The following is a 17,436-nucleotide window of genomic DNA, read 5'->3' as shown; positions in this document are numbered from 1 at the left end:
AGCATTTTGTTCTGCTCTGCAATATTAAAGCACAATTAATAAACAGGCAACAAGAAATTTAGGCAATAACATGGTAACTACATAGAAACAACCTGCCATGTGCAACAAGCACAAACTGGAAACCTGCCCTTGATACAGATATGGATTCATTCATACAGAAGGATTCCCTTCAAAGTTTGTCTGCTAGGAGTACTCAAAGGCTCCACCTGGTACTACTGGAAAGCCTTCCAAGGCCTTGGCATAAGCCGCCATAGTAGAGATCTTCTTAGACTTCAAAAGAGTGGCAATCACCACATCAGAGTATCCTTGTTGCTTCAAGGCCTAGCCAGCCATAAGACCACAGTGCTGGGAATTCTCCACAGGAACAGACCCCTGACTGAGAAGGTCTCGACGAAGAGGGAGCCTGAGCTTCTTGTCCCTCTGAAGACGGACCAGATCCACATACAATGGACGACGATAGCAGTCTGAGGCCATTAGAATCACTAGGCCCAAATGAGTCACAATCTTGCGTATGATTCAACCTACCATGAGGCAGGAAGACATAAAGGAGTTCTCGAGTTGGCCAAGTTGGACAACATGTCCAGTCCTAAGCTTCTGGACTCTGTTCTTCAACTGAAGAAGCATTTGACTTGAGTTCTTGGCTGAAGCCATCAAGTCCATTGTCAGTTTGCTCCAGCGACTCACAATGAGATGAAATGCTCTCTCCAAGAGCGACCACTCTCCCAAGTCCAGGATCTGGTGATTTAGAAAGTTTGCTTGCACATTTTCTACATTGGCCATGTGTGCCATGGAAAGAAACAGAAGATGCCCTTCTACCCACTGGAACAGTATTGAAGCCTCCTGACTCATGGGAGCACTTCTGGTGCTTCCTTGTCGATTCACATACGCTACTGCTGTGGCATTGCTGGAAAACACCCTCACACCTTCCAGGGTGTTTTGGAGAGCTCTGAGTGCCAGCTGTATGGCTTGGAGCTCCAACCGATTTATTGACCAGCCCTATTGACTATGCCTTGTATGGAACATTCCCTACAATGAGCCCTCCCCACCCCAGCCCAAGAGACTGGCATTGGTCATAAGAGTAATCCATTCCAAGAGTCTGAGGGGCACACCCTTCGAGAGCTGTTTCCCAAATCCACCAGCGCAGACAGCTAACTCTGTCCAGGGAAGGGACATCTGCAGGGGATGATGTTGCAAGGACCACCAGAACATTAGAGACTGCTGTAGCAAATGAACGTGCGCTCGGGCCCAGGGCACCACATCCAAGGAGGCTGCCATGGACTCCAGGACCTGAAGATACTGCCAGGAAGTAAGTCTCAGGATCGCCAAGAGATCCAGGATTTCTTTCTGGAGCTTGTTTGCTTAGCTCGGGAAGAAAAACATGCCCTTGGAGCATGTCGAACCAAACTCCCAGATAGTCCAACATCTGAGATGGGGTTAGCTGACAATCCAGCCCACAGGAGAGACATAAAGTCTCCACCTGCTCGCACTGCAGTCTGGACGGTGCCCTGATCAACCAATTGTCCAGATATGGATGAACTAGAACTCTCTTTCTGTGGAGATATGGTGAAGGTGCAGGGAGCTGTCGCCAATCCAAAGGGCAGAGCCATAAACTAGAAATGCTGCTGAAGGACATGGTTAAATCTCAGGTGCTTCCGGTGTCCTGGGAAGATAGGAATATGCAGATAAGCAAATCCAGTGAAGCCAGAAATTCTCCAGGAGCCACCACTGCTATTACTGAATGTACAATATCCATGTAAAAGCACGGAGTCTGCAGAAAGGCACTAACTGACTTGAGATCCAGGATGGGTCTCCAGTCTTCTGAGCCTTTCTTTGGCACAATAAAGCATAAGGAGTATCTGCCAGAGCCTGATTCGCTATCAGGAACTGATTCTACAGTTTGATTGTCCAAGAGATGTTGCAGAGTTACCTCGACCTTCAGTGTTTTCTCCAGTCTCCCTGCAGGAAAGTCCAAAAATAAATCTGGAGGAAGGTGAAAGAAGTCGATCTTGTAACCTTCCCGTATGATGTCCAGCACCTATTGTTCTGTGGATATCTGTTTCCATTCCTGTAGGAATGCCAACAACTGTCCTCCAATGCAGGGAAACACGACTGAGTCCCTGATGTCATTGGGACTTCTTAGAGTTGATGCTGTAGCTATAACCTGAAGACTGTTGGTGTCTAGAGTTGTTATAGAGTGAGGGATGAAAATTGCTGTGACCTTACCCGGGGACACGTCAAGGTTTGTTGTCTAAGGACAACATTTGGCACATTGACCATCAGGCCATCTAATCCCTTCCCAAAAAGCATTTGACCCTTAAAAAGAAGCATGCTGAGAGTTGCCTTGGAGGCCAAATCTCTAGTCCAGTGGTGGATCCAGATCATTCTGTGAGCTGAAATAGCATAAGTCACAAATTTGCCTACCACTCAAATAAGGTCATATAAGGCGTCTGTCACATAATTAACCCCCTCTAGCACCAGCTAGGGGGGAGGCATCATCATCCGCTGAAGAATCTCGGCGCAACTTCATGTGACAAACACGCGCCATAAAGGAGGCAGCTGCAGCCACCTTAATATCCAAAGAAGTCACTTCAAAAAGCTTCTTGAAGATCAGTTCCACCCTGCAATCTTGAGAACTTTACTGCAAAACTCCTCCTTCACTTGGGAGGGCAGTGCGCTTGGCCACTTGAGACATCGCTAAATCCACCTTTGGCTGTTCAAATAGCTGCTGAAAATCCGGTGTCATAGGATGAAGCTTAGCCATGGTCTTAGTCAGTCTAAAGCAGGGGTGTCGAACTCAATCAGAGAAGGGGCCAAAATCTAAAATCCAGCCTAAATCGCGGGCCGAATGGTTTACTGAACAGTCATAAACTGACAATGTTAACCAGAAATGTGAATTTAAAATGAGTGGAACAATCTTTTCCTTAACAGTGCTGTTAACCAACTCACATGCTATCAAGCAAAACAGTAATATTGGTATCAAGCAAAACAGTAATATTGGAATGTACCTAAAATGCTCATTGTTTTGTTTTCTGGCTAGATGTCTGACACCGTTTTCCCCGTATCAATGAGTCAATGTTCGGTTTTATTTCTTGGGCTGTAGCAACCCGCAAAACAGCATGGAGGTTGTCATCGGTAATGCGTGATCTGTGCTTGTTTTTGTTCAGATTCATTATTGAAAACATCTGTTCACAAAGATAGGTGCTCCCGAACATGGATAGAATACGGGCAGCATGAAGTCGGAGCTCTGGCATTGAGTCAGGGGGCAGTAGAGGGTGGAAGTCCTCAATTTCAACATCCTGAAACCTTGATTTCAGGCCACTGTCAGACTGAAGCTCGATTATCTCCATCTGAAGGTGATGGGGCACATTGTTGACATCAACTGTAAAAGGATTGGCAAAGATGTCAAAGCCTGAGTGCTGTGTTCTAAAGTCAGAGAAGCGCCGCTCAAATTCACTTAGTAAACGGCTAACTTTGGTAGCCAGCCGACTGCAAGGAAAAGTACCAGAAATAGTGGTTGAGATACTCAAACAAACGGGAAAGTGGGCAAGATTGTCCTGTTCCAGTTGGGACTTCCATAGTTGAAGTTTACGCTGGAATGCTGTGATCATGTCAGACATCTTCGTGATGACTTGTTTGCGTCTCTGCAGCTTCAGATTCAGTTGGGCGAGATGCTCGCATATGTCACACATCATAGCAAAATCATATAGCCAGGCGGGATCCGACAGTTCAGGCAAGGGCTTTCCTTTACTTTCCATGAAAAGAGCAATTTGTTCTCTGAGCTCAAAAAATCTTTTGAGGACTGCGCTCTTGCTCAGCCATCTTACTTCTGTGTGGTATGGCACGTCTCCATGCTCTGCACCCACCTCCTGTAAAAACTGCTGGAACTGGCGATGATTCAGGCCACGTGCCCTTATAAAGTTAATAGTTTTAATGACTGTGGTCATTATGTCATTCATGTCCAGAACTTTTCCACACATAGCCTCTTGGTGGATAATGCAATGATAAGTAATCAAGGGTGTGTGGCAGTGACTTTTTTGCATTCTTTCCTTCATTAGTCCAACCAAGCCTTTCTTTTCTCCGCACATTGAAGGTGCGCCATCGGTAGTTAGCCCCACCAACTTTTCCCAGGGTAATTTAAAATTATTTATAGATTTCTCCACAGCCTCAAATATATCTGTACCAGTCGTCGTCCCATGCATGGCAGCTACATCCAAAAGTTCCTCAGTGACAGAGAGGTCAGTCTTCGTAGCACGTATAAAGATGGACAGCTGCGCTGTATCAGTGTTGTCTGTGCTTTCATCGATAGCAAGGGAAAAAGCGAGATAACTGCATGCCTGTTCGGCCAGCTGTGATGATAGATTTCCTGAGAGTTCTTGAACTCTGTCTGCAATGGTGTTTCTTGACAAACTGACAGTTTGAAAACTCTGTATCTGGTTTTTTTTACATAGTTCCCCCCCCCCCCCCCGACGTCCGATTCACCCCAAGCAGGACCGCTCGCACGCACCTGCACCCCCACCCCGAAGGACCGCCGATTCCCCGACTCCCAACACGATCGGGGCAAGAGGGAGCTCAAGCCCTCTTGCCCCAGCCAACTGCGGCACCCCCGACACGATCGGGGCAAGAGGGAGCTCAAGCCCTCTTGCCCCCCCGACTCCCCGACACGATCGGGGCAAAAAGGAGCCCAAGCCCTCTTGCCCCGCCGATTCCCCAACTCCCCGACAATATCGGGCCAGGAGGGAGCCCAAGTCCTCCTGGCCCTGGCGCCCCCCCCCCCCCCCGCTAGTTGTTCGGGCCAGGAGGGAGCCCAAACCCTCCTGACCACGGCGACCCCCTACCCCCCACCCTGCACTACATTACGGGCAGGAGGGATCCCAGACCCTCCTGCCCTCGACGCAAACCCCCCTCCCCCCATCGACCGCCCCCCCCAAGAACCTCCGACCCCCCTGGCCGACCCCCACGACACCCCCACCCCCCTTCCCCGTACCTTTCTGTAGTTGGCCGGACAGACCGGAGCCAAACCCGCCTGTCCGGCAGGCAGCCAACGACGGAATGAGGCCGGATTGGCCCATCCGTCTCAAAGCTCCGCCTACTGGTGGGACCTAAGGCTCCCGGGTCTATTCTGATTGGCCCAGGCGCCTTAGGCCCCACCAGTAGGCGGAGCTTTGAGACGGATGGGCCAATCCGGCCTCATTCCGTCGTTGGCTGCCTGCCGGACAGGCGGGTTTGGCTCCCGTCTGTCCGGCCAACTACAGAAAGGTACGGGGAAGGGGGGTGGGGGTGTCGTGGGGGTCGGCCAGGGGGGTCGCGGGTCGGCTGGGGGGGCGGTCGGAGGTTCTTGGGGGGGGCGGTCGATGGGGGGAGATAGATAGCAAGTACGGCCGGCGAGATCACAAGCCTCCTATGTCACCGCGCGTCATTGTGATGGAACGCAGCGGCGTGCAGTGATGACAGCGCGGTGCGGGCCACATTGCAAGGCATGGCGGGCCGGATTTGGCCCGCGGGCCTTGTGTTTGACACATGTGGTCTAAAGGAACTTTCTGATGTCTTTCACTGCTCAGTAACCAGCGCCATAACATATGGATGCGACAGAAAAAAAGAATGCCAGACTATTGGAATGACTCATGATGGTACATTGAGACATGGAGGGCTGAGCTTCCAAGTTCAGTTCCTTAAAGGCGTCCGCTATAGAATGGTGTACAGAGACTCAGTGCGCCAGTTAAGGCCATCCAAGTCTGTGAGGACAGGGGCACTGGAGGCTTGGACAAGAACCTCCACAAGAGAAGGCCCTTTCAGAGAAGATGGTACAGTGCTCGTCGGCTGTGCAGCATGGTTCAGGTCCATAAGATACGCTCTCCACATGAGTTGAACATTGGCTCCTTGTGAGACCAAGACAAAGTCTGCAAAAGGTCCCCAAACTCTGTACGTCTGTGCTTCACGTCACCACCAACTACAGGCACGGGGAGAGATTTTTTGTCTATTTTCCAGACCCAAACTGGCTCCCCAGCCCTGAGAAGGTGAAGCCCAAAGCTCCCACCCCCTCCCCTTGCCTACCGTGGCACATGGTGTACGTACGCTCCTCTGCTGGTAATCCAGCACAATCCACACATGAATTTGCATCTACACTGGATGGAGTAGTCCATCCCTAACAGTTTTTAATGAAACTGAGGGGTTGTAAGGCAGAAAAAATACATTTTAAAATAGATTGCTATAAATCCAAGATGGCCACCACCAGGAAATTTGTGCCTAAAATGCATCATGGAGACTGAATAAAATTTCAAAAAATGGCAATTTAGGGATTTGGGGGATGGGAGATCTGACCCCTATCCCCACAAAATGCGAATAACCCTGAAGGGAGTTCAAACAAATTTGTCGAATAGGTGCGTTTTCAGAAAGATTGTTACGTTGAGGAGTTCAAGAGGAGGTTATTTAGGGTGTTGTTCCAGATGCCTGCTTGGAAGGATAGTGTCCTGTTGAGGAATCTTTTGAATTGACATCTCTTGGGATTAGGAAAGTAATGGTCTGCGAGAGAGGCGGAGTTTGTCCTGTAGGACAAAGTGTCTCAGAAGGTAGGAGGGTGAGATGCCAAAGAGTGTTTTGTAGAATAGGTACCCGAATTTGAAGATAATTCTAGCCTCAATTGGTAGCCAATGTAGTTTTTTGAAATATGGAGTGATGTGGTCTGATTTTTTTAGTCCGAAGATCAATCGTACCACCGTGTTTTAGATCGTTCTCAGTCTTTTTAAGGTTTTTTTGTGGGATCCAAGGTAGATTATGTTGCAGTAATCTAGCGAGCTGAGGATTAATGATTAAACTAGTAGTCTGAATGATGTGGAGTCAAAGCTGGGTTTTAGCATGCATAGCTTCCACAGGAGGTTGAAACGTTTTTTGGTTAAGATATTGGTGTGGGCTTCAAGTGTTAGTTGTTGGTCAAGGGTGAAGCCCAGGATTTTTATGGTGGGGTCAAATGGGAAGTCTTTTCCATTGAGGTTGATTGACGAGTCGATGAGTTTCTTTGGTTTTTTCTGGGTTTAGTTTGAAGTTTTTTGTCCAGAGTGTTACCTGGTCAATGACGATGAGATGAAGACTTTGGTTTCAGTTGACATGGTAGAAATTGGGATGACGATAGTGATGTCATCTGCACGGATGTAGGCTTTGAGATTCAGTTTTGAAAGTTCTTGACCTAGGGAGGCCATGTATACATTGAAAAGGGAGGGAAGCCTTGGGGAACACCACAGGGATTGGTCCATGATTGCGAGTAGATTTATTCAATGAAGACTTGGTAGGAGCGTTTTTTTTTAGAAAGCCTTTGGACCAGTTTAGTACTTGGCCCGAAATATCTAAGGCTACTAGACAACTTAGGAGTATGTCGTGGTTTACTAGATCAAAAGCGTTGCCCAGGTCGAATTGTAGAATCAGTGTTTGGTTCCCTGAGCTGAGGATGTGTGATATGTGGTCTATGATGGAGGCTAAGGCGGTTTTGGTGCTGTGAACAAAATCCTGATTGATATTCATGTAGTGATGAGAATTTATCTAGATAGCTTGTCAACGCCATGTTGATAAAACCTTCCATCAATTTGGTAAAGAAAGGGATGTTGGCAACTGGTCTGTAGTTGGAGGTTGAGGAGATGGGATCTTTGTGGTTCTTCACGACGGGTGAGATGAGGATGTGGCCAAGTTCAGTTGGGAACTCGCCCTTGGTCATCTATTGTGCGATCCAGTCGTAGAGCAGGAGTTTGAAGGGGGAGGTGGATGCTTTCATGATGATGGGTGGGTAGGTGTCTAGACGGCAATAGGAGTTGGCATATTTGTTGTAGAGCCTGAGGAACTGGAAACAATTGGGGGTTTCAAAGTGGTTCCAGATCATGTCAGCAGGAATTGCGTCAGAGTGGGGAGTTGAGGTAAAGAGGGATTAGTTGCCTACATCAGCTAGGCGCACCGATGTAGACACTTAAATTTAGGCAGACTCTGTAGAATTTGGGGGTCAGTGGTTAATGGTAAGAGGTAGGAGAGGGTGATGTGAGTTATATTTTAATTAGAGCTGCATCGAATAACATATTTTACAATTTGTCTGAATACGAATAATGAAAATTATATTCATCTGAATACTAATACCTAATACGAATAATGGGCATTGAGCTTTAACATACCAGATAATAAATGAAGCAACATGAAATCAGAGATCAAGTGTTTATTTCAGTAGAGTCCCGGATTATTTGTATTGCTATTTGGCTGAATACAAATAATGAATTTGGGGCACTAAACAGGGCTGACCAAATCGCATATGAATATTCGGTATAGCCCTAGTTTTTATAATTTACATATTTTTGGGAAAGTGGGATGTGTTATAAGTAAATAAATAACACAAATCACTGGGCAAAACAAATGATTTATTTATTTTACTGAAGAATAGATAAGTGTGCTGTCCTGAGCTCTTTAAGCAAATATAGTCTTAATTCTGCAAAGGTAAACTTAGCCTTTATTTTCCTTAGAGGCCTATACTGATACATTGGGAACATGGGAAGACACAACTCCCCCACCCTCCCCAATCAATTATAATATGTCTTCTTGTACTTTTTCCCAGTCTATGGTCCCATATCATGTTTTTAATATAGTTAACAAAAGAAAATAAATACACATTACAGATTCTTATATAGACTAGAGGCAGCACTTTTTCCAAACAGTTGTAATTTCACAGCATTTGGTCTGTAGGTATTATATAGCTAGGAAAACATTTTGTCATTAATTTTTCTATTGGTTATTCCTAGAATAAATAGCTTTAAGATACCATGACAGTGTTTCTCCTAATAGTTTCTCTATTTCTCTGAACTGCTTTCCAATATCTATTCCAGATCAACACTATCAAATGTGTAAGTAATACTTCTGTAATTCTATTAAGTGGTGAAATACAACTGGTAAAGCAATTTATAACTATTTTCTGGCAATCATTTTTAGGAAAAGCTGCTGAAAACCTGATAATTTATCTGCAATAATTACTTTCCATTACAAAAAGTATATTAATTAAAGTCTCGTACAAACCTGAAGTGGCATGGGGTCATCTGTTATGAAGGAAATCTTGAAATTTGTGCACACCAGCTTTCCCCAAAGATCATATTGACTTGTGTCTGTTGCAATGCATTTTCTCACAAAGTTTACTTCATTTACCACGATTTCTCCTATAGAAAAGGACAAGTTACAGTTTTGTTTAAATGAAGCATGAAAATATTTCTAAGCATAAAGATATCTTATCGACATCGGGAGCATCGATTAGTCCCCTCGACAGAACTCCTCCCCTTCCACCAATGTCTGGAGCTAATGCAGATCCTATAGCAACCCTGGATGATTCTTTAAAATCTTCTTCCACTCCTACTAAATTGCAATTTACAGCATTGCCTAAAATGATTTCTTTACCCGAGGGTAATGGGGGAGATTTGAGACCATCTGAGGAACCCAATGACATTAACTTGAAGGATTTATGGCAAGTTAATATGAGGGTAGAAGGGTTATTAAGAACAGTAATCAAACAATCTTCAGATCTCTCATCTGGTGTTGTAAAAAAAATTTGAGAATGTTGATTCTAATTTATTGTTATTGGATAATAAGGTAAAGATAATTGAATCACAGGTTTCTACACTGCAGCAAGTTTCTATGTCCGCAGTTAAAGATTCATGTATTATCCATTCTAAGTTTGAACAAATGGAAAATATGACACAATCTCCGCTTTGTTAATTTTCCAAAAATTTATTTGATATCAGCTGAAATTTTGCTTAGAAATATTTCAAAGAGATATTGGGATTAACAAATGCAGAGTGCTTGCAAATAATGAATTGTTATTACATTCCTCAGAAAAAGAAAATAACATCTGATCAAGGGACAGATCTATTAGTTTCAAGTTTATTAGGATTTTATATACCGCCTATCAAGGTTACACTGCACAACAATTTTTTGGTTAAGTCTTGATTCCTGAAAAGTTTTTGGTGATTATGACAGGTACCAACTTGGTATGCTCAAATATGGTTTTGGTTTTACTGCATCACGTAAGAACTATGAGAAATAGACATTTTTATGTTTACTGACAATAAAATATATAGTCAAGTTTACGTTTCGCACAAGCGACTAAATGAAACAGAATTAAAAGTGTTTTGCTCCCGAGTTTCTTTTATATTCAGTGTCTGGTGCATCACGTTGTAGCATCCAACAATAGTCGGCAAGCATTGACGGATTCCAATTGCCCTGGTATCGTTTCTCCATCGTAGCTATGTCTTGATGAAACCTTTCACCGTGCTCGTCACTCACAGCACCGAGATTTGCAGGGAAGAAGTCCAAGTGTGAATGGAGGAAATGAATCTTGAGTGACATATTGCACTTCATTCTCTTGTATGCTTTGAGAAGTTTGTCTACCAGCTGAATGTAGTTTGGGGCTCTGTAATTGCCCAGAAAATTGTCAACAACGTCTTTCAAGGCTTTCCAGCCAATTTTTTCCGGCCCAACTAACAGATCTTCAAATCGCTTGTCACTCATAACATGTCTGATCTGGGGGCCAACAAAAATACCCTCTTTGATCTTGGCATCAGTTATTCTTGGGAACATCTGTCTTAAATAACGAAAACCTTCCCCTTCCTTGTTCATTGCTTTCACAAAATTCTTCATGAGTCCCAGTTTAATGTGAAGAGGAGGCAAAAATATCTTTGTCGGGTCAACAAGCGATTCATGTGCTACATTTTTCTGTCCTGGAACTAACTTTTTACGGAGTGGCCAGTTCTTTCTAGAATAGTGCGACTCTCTGTCTCGGCTGTCCCATTCGCAGATGAAACAGCAGTACTTTGTATAGCCAAGCTGCAGTCCTAGTAACAGAGCAACGACTTTGAGGTCTCCACAGATATTCCAGTTATACCTGGTATACTGGACATACTTTAGTAACATTTCCATATTCTCATATGTTTCTTTCATATGTGCTGCATAGCCAACAGGTACTGAAGGATAAACGTTGCCATTGTGCAACAGAACAGCTTTCAGGCTTAACATTGACGAATCAATGAAAAGACGCCACTCTTCCGGGTTGTGATCACAACCAAAGACCGAGAACAATCCTTCAATGTCACAACAGAAACAGAGACTGTCGACTTGTGCAAAAAATTTGGTTATATCATGATGCCGGTCTCGAAACACAGAAATTTTCGTACCTGGTGATAGCAAACACCATTCCTGCAGTCTCGAACCTAGCAGCTCAGCTTTTGCTTTTGACAGACCCAAATCTCTGACCAAATCGTTCAATTCGGACTGTGTTATCAGATGTGGATCGCCTGATGAGGATGGTTCAAAATCCGGGTCAATGTCACTGTTAGAACCCTGCACTGCAGTTTCTTCATCTGGTTCGTCTAAGGTCCAATCCTCTGGTGGTTTCGGAACTGGAAGACTGTCATCATGTGGCATGGGTCTCATTGCTGAAGGCAGATTAGGATATTCAATTGACTTCTTGTTTTTGGCAGAGAAACCAGACACATTAGTCAAACAGAAATAACAGTCCGTCACATGGTCTTTCTGTTCTCGCCATATCATCGGAACAGCAAATGGCATCGTCTTTCGAGTACCTCTGAGCCAGGCTCTCAGACTAACAGCACATGTCGCACAGCAAATGTGAGGCGCCCATTGCTTGTCTTGATCACCTATTTTGCAGCCAAAATACAGATGATAGGCTTTCTTTACAAGGGCAGTCATCGAACGTCTCTGAGGCGTAAGTGTATATTCCCCACAGATATAGCAGAATGTGTCGCGGCTGTTACGACACCGACGAGACATATTGCCCGACACCAAAACGTCTATAGCATCAAGCTTACTTACTGTTATATTGCTACAGCTACTATACTATTATACTTTACTATACTGATACTATATACACACACGGACTATCTATATTAACCAAATGAGCAGGATCGGTGTATGGAAGCCACCATTATAGCATGGTGAGACAGCGCAAGCTCGTTCAGACCTGCCCAGACATGCCCAGGATGTCATCTTCCATAAAACAGCTTCCAACCTGGCTAGATTTTATGCATGGACATACCCAGGCGGCACAAACCGTTGTTGATAAGACACTTATGGGAGAAAAAATTGTTTGCATCCAAATATAAGAAAAAATCACGACAAAATTGAAGATTTCTCTGAAATGGTACGTGATGGGTAATTTTTGATGTAATATTCATGATCAGCACCCAAAATTCTATAAGGAACACCCAGCAGTGTTCAGGAAGCAAAAACTTTGTTGTGCAGTGTTATCTAAGCGGTTTTTACAATCAGGTACTCAAGCATTTTCCCTCTCTGTCCCGGTGGGCTCACAATCTATCTTCCTGGAGGATTCCCAGGATACCATACCAGATAGGTCTACTCTCCTGATCACTTGTTTAAGTGAGCTTGATAAAAAATTGATAATGAGATCATATTTTAAGAACAGATCTGTGAAATTTTGTGGTGATCTCGTATCAATTTTCCCTGATGTAGCTAGAGCAACACAATATCGTAAAAAAGAATTTCTTAAGTTAAAATCTCAAGTAGTAGCTTTGAATGCTGTTTTCTTCTTAAAGTTTCCATGTAAATGTATCTTTAAGGGGTCCTTTTATCAAGGCGCGGAAGGGGTTTAACATGCGGAATACCGCGCATTAAACTGCCTGCCGTGCTAGCCGCTAACGCCTCCATCGACGAGGCGTTAGAATTTTGGCTTGCCACGGGGGTTAGTGCGTGATGAAATGTCCGACACGCTAACCCCAGTAGCGTACTTTGATAAAAGGTGCCCTAAGTTTCAACAAAAAGAATTTATATTTTGGGATCCTTTGCAATTACAACAATTTTTGAGTAAACAAGAATTATCTGTGGAAAAAGGGGTTGATAATGAATGCTGATCTATGTTGGGAGTTAATTTTAGCACAAAATAAGTTTTGGCCCAATATAATATGGGCTATATATTGCTTTGTAATATTATGGTGAATGTTCAATGACTCCTCCTTTATTGTGGGCTAAAAAGATATAAAACAAGGGATGTTTTTATTTGAATGATTATGGGCTCCTTTTATTAAGCCGCGTTAGGGTATTAACGCGCAGAATAGTGTACGCTAGATGCTAACACCAACATTGAGCTGTCGTTAGTTCTAGCCGTGTAGCACGGGTTTAGCACACGCTCAAATTCTGCGTGCACTAAAAACGCTAAAGCAGCTTAGTAAAAGGAGCCCTATGATTTTGTTGTCTTTATTCTTTTGCTATTCATAATCACAAAAATAAAATAAAGTTTCTTGATCATATGTTTCTTTAGTTATAAAATTACAATATTATTATTAAGACTTAGCCAAAAGGAAAGATTTATAAACTATAAAGAGTTTTACCTCAAGCAAAATTGTCATTTCTTTAATAAGACGTTAACTATTTCTTTTCTGAGGCCCTCCAAGTACCTACAAATCCAAAATGTGGCCCTGCAAAGGGTTTGAGACCACTGGCCTAGCTGAACTGCAGCATCACTGCCACTCTGCTAATTTTTTCAATTATACAAGGTCTGACAATTAAATTTGTGAACTTGCCACCGTGAACTTCGTTGGCAGACCTGTACAAACAGCTCAGTAAGGTTTCATAACCTTGTTATATCAGTGACTCACAGCTGTGTTCGAGTTGACATGTGGGGGTGTCTTGTTGAGTGGTATTCATTATTGTTGTTGCATGTTTTTGAGTGCTGTCGCACTGTAGGAGTTTGAATTAGAGCAACAAACAAACATTAAATTTCTTGTTAAATATGGCAAGAGTGGAAGTGAAATCAAGGACATATTAGTCCAAGTTTATGGAAAACGACAATGTACAAATGGATTAAATGTTTTTCTGAGAGAAAGCGTCACTGATGAAGAGAGGTCAGGAAGGCCAATGATGAACAGAACTGATGAAAAAACTGCAAAATTATTTATCGAATTGTGCGTCAAAATCGTTGGCTGTGAGAAGCATAGCAGACCAAATAAACATCGATAAACAGGAAAATCTTAACTGAAAATCTTGGCATGAGACAGGTGTGTGCAAAACTAGTCCTTCATGGCTCTTGTATCACAACAATGCACCAGCTCGCATGGTACTGTCTATGAGGGGGGGTTTTAGCCAGTAAACAAATAACTGTATTGAAACAACCTCCCTACTCACCTGATCTGGCCTCCAATGACTTTTTTCTTTACCCAAAGATAAAGGAAATATTGAAAGGAAGACATTTTGATGACATTCAGGACATCAATGGTAATATGATGACAGCTCTGATGGTCATGTCAGAGAGAATTCTAAAATGCTTTGAAGGGTGGACTAGGTGCTGGCGTCGGCGCATAGCTTCCCAAGGAGAATACTTCAAAGGTGACCATAGTGATATTCATCAAGAAGGTATGTAGCAGTTTTTCTAGAATGAGTTCATGAACTTAATTGTCAGATCTCGTACACTTAAGATTGCTATTGGATCGGTGATCTGTTTTTCTAACTGCGTTTTGTTAAGCTAATTTCAGACATCACATGGGTTCAATTGCAAGAATCTACCAGTTTTAAAAATATCAAGATAAGATCAAACCACAAGCCTTTCAATCTATATGAGGTATATAGTTTATAGAACTGCCATTTAAATATTTTAATGAATGTATGCTGCAAAATTTTAAGTTCAAAATTTTGTGGCCAGGCCTCTTTGTCTTATTGGTCTCTTTCCAAAATATAGTAGAATATTAGGGATAAACAAGTCAAATTGAAAGTAATTAATTTCATAAAAGGGCAAAGAAAGTTTGAATGCTAAGATCATCAGAGCCATATTTGACTTTGTTCTGATGTGGCTTTGGATAAACTCTTTAAATTCAACTCAAATTACTGTTTCTGGCTCATCCTAAAGATGTCTACTTTACTATAAACTGCTGAAAAACATTATTGTTATGCTGCTGCAAACCACTGAGGTGTGATGGCCATCGCCCCCACTGCATTCTCCTTACCACTCCAGTGCTCAAGATGACTTTTTCTGTACTGGGCTGGTGTGGGGCTCTGAGAATCTGAGCATGCTCAAAGTCTGCCGGCTCCCACCCTCTCCAGAAATATCAGAGAAGGTGGGAGCCGGCAGGCTTTGAGCATGTAGCACAGTGGTTAGAGCTACAACTTTGGCACCTTGAGGTGATAGGTTCAAATCCTGGGCAAGTCACTTAATCCTCCACTGCCCCAGGTACAATAGATAGATTGTGAGCCCATCAGGACATAGGGAAAATGCTTGTATGTAAACTGCTTTGAGTGTGGTTGTAAAACTACAAAAAGGCAGTATACAAGTCCCAATCCCTTTTCCCAGGCCAGTACAGAACACAGACGTCAGCTTTCCTGAGCGCAGAGTGGTAAGGAGAATGTAATGGGGTAGGAGGGTGTATAGGACAGCAGTGCCAAGTCATAGGGGGTGGGATAGGAGAGCAGTGTAAGTCTTTGGGGGGAGGATGTGCAGGAGAGCAGCACCGGTCATCAGGGGAGGAGGGGGAATGCAGGAAAGCATCGCTTGTCATTGGAAAGGGAGAACTAAAGCACTGGCTATCTGGTGGACATGAATATAAATGGAGACCCTAATTTTTTAGCCCCAAAATCTGTTTATATTCAAGTATATATGGTAAATGAAACACATGAGCAACATACTTAAGAGATTATTTGCAGTTACTAAGTCAAATGGGCAAGATTGAAATGAATGCATTTTCAGGATTTGAAGAGCATTTCAGCCAACTGATTGAGGGTTGCAATTGAAGACTTTGGAGACTGCAAGTTGGAGACCACTGCACTAAGGGAATAATACCATAACAGGATGTCTAAACAACAAAAACATAAAATAAAATCGGTTCTTGCACAAATTTACATTTGCTTGGAGGTGGGTGTAATTGTATACATGTACTTTACAGGTGTACCCATGTACACTGCAATGTCATCATAGTTTTACCTACATTATGCAAGCACTATCTTTCAGCGAGTCTGTTTTATGTATACATAACCCTCAGTAATTCTGTAACAGCCATTTTATGAATTTAAACAACCTTTATTTATACTCAAAATTATATATAAAAGGCTACTTTAAGTCATCACTCTTTTTTGTAGCTATGAGTATCTGTTTTGTTTATTTTAAGGAAAAAGTAGATGGACTTTTGGAAAATGTTACCTATATTCACTCTGAACCATTCATGGTAACTGAATATTAATCTGAATATTAAATTAAGAGGTGCAAAATATACAGTCTTTCACTTTCTTAGGTTAACTTTTTCCAATATTAAAGGATTGTTTGCTTTCATAAGGCATTCCACTTTTCTTATTAAACTTCAGCAAAATAGCATATTTAGATAAAAACCATTAGAATGATTTAAGATGTACATAGGGCAACATTTACTAATGCTTACAGCATGTTAGTGTGTACTATCTGCTGCCAAGCCCATTTTATTTCTACGAGCACAGCAGCAGTTAACAAATGCTGACATTAAGGTACTGATAGGAATATATGAATAAGACTAGCTGCACCTTAGTCAGCATGTAATGCACCAAAGGCTTCTACATGATTTCTACTGTTCACAGTAGCAGTTATTGATAACCCTATTAAAATGATCAGTCCAGGTGATGCACACAAAGAAGTGTTGGCCTTTAATGTTAAAAAATTTCCAGCAGCTCTAGAGCTGCTTCTCATCAATGGTGCAGTCTGCTTGCATGTAACTGCACTTCTGGGTAGTAAAAATGACATGCATGTTTATTAAAAGTGTGTATATGTGTCCCGTAGAAGCAGACCATCTGAAAAACCTGGTATTTTGCAGGTCTGCTTGCATTTATGTCCCACATATAAGTTGTCTTAGGCCTCCACCTAAAAAAGTGATGTCAGTGGATGCACGTGTGTGACATCCATCTATGATGCACACAGGTTTGCTTTACAGCAGGAATGAATCACAAAGGCTGCTGGGATTGTTTTCTCACTGTAAATAAAACAGATGATAGAAGCCCATATATCGTGTGCATTTGTTTTCTATGTGGTCAATAGAACTGTGTGTATTTGTATTCCACGTGTACTTTGTGGTCGAACCCCACTGCAACAGGAGACACATTGCCATCACAAGACTATGCACAGCCAATGTGAATGCAAAGAAACTGATATAATAAAAAGTTAGTTAGGTGCCATTGACCCGTGCTCGAGTCCTAGCAGCTTGATGAATTACAGATCTAAAAAGAAATCGGTTTTGTGCTAGTCCAATAATGTAATGTAATGTAATTTATTTCTTATATAGCGCTATATCCTTTAGGTTCTAAGCGGTTTGAAGAAAATATACATTAAGATTATAAATGAGAAGTAAGAAGGTACTTAAAAAATTCCCTTACTGTCCCGAAGGCTCACAATCTAACTAAAGTACCTGGAAATTAATAAAGAAGAGAAAATAAAGATGGTTGAAAAAA

General features: G+C 42.7%; 1 protein-coding gene across 2 annotated transcripts in view; it reads right to left on the bottom strand.

Moving 5' to 3' along the window:
• MTMR10 (myotubularin related protein 10) overlaps window positions 1-17,436 on the bottom strand; it is a 136,850-nt gene that overhangs the window by 117,644 nt on the left and 1,770 nt on the right. For both annotated transcript variants that reach the window (XM_033919527.1, XM_033919528.1), the window contains exon 3: window positions 9,037-9,173. In XM_033919527.1, the coding sequence (XP_033775418.1) occupies window positions 9,037-9,173 (137 nt within the window). The remainder of the gene's footprint in view (window positions 1-9,036; window positions 9,174-17,436) is intronic.

Source organism: Geotrypetes seraphini, chromosome 14 (genome assembly GCF_902459505.1).
Source record: "Geotrypetes seraphini chromosome 14, aGeoSer1.1, whole genome shotgun sequence".
Taxonomy (NCBI): Eukaryota; Metazoa; Chordata; class Amphibia; order Gymnophiona; family Dermophiidae; genus Geotrypetes; species Geotrypetes seraphini.
The sequence above is the reverse complement of the archived record's forward strand: the minus strand, read 5'-3'. Positions and strand labels throughout refer to the sequence as shown.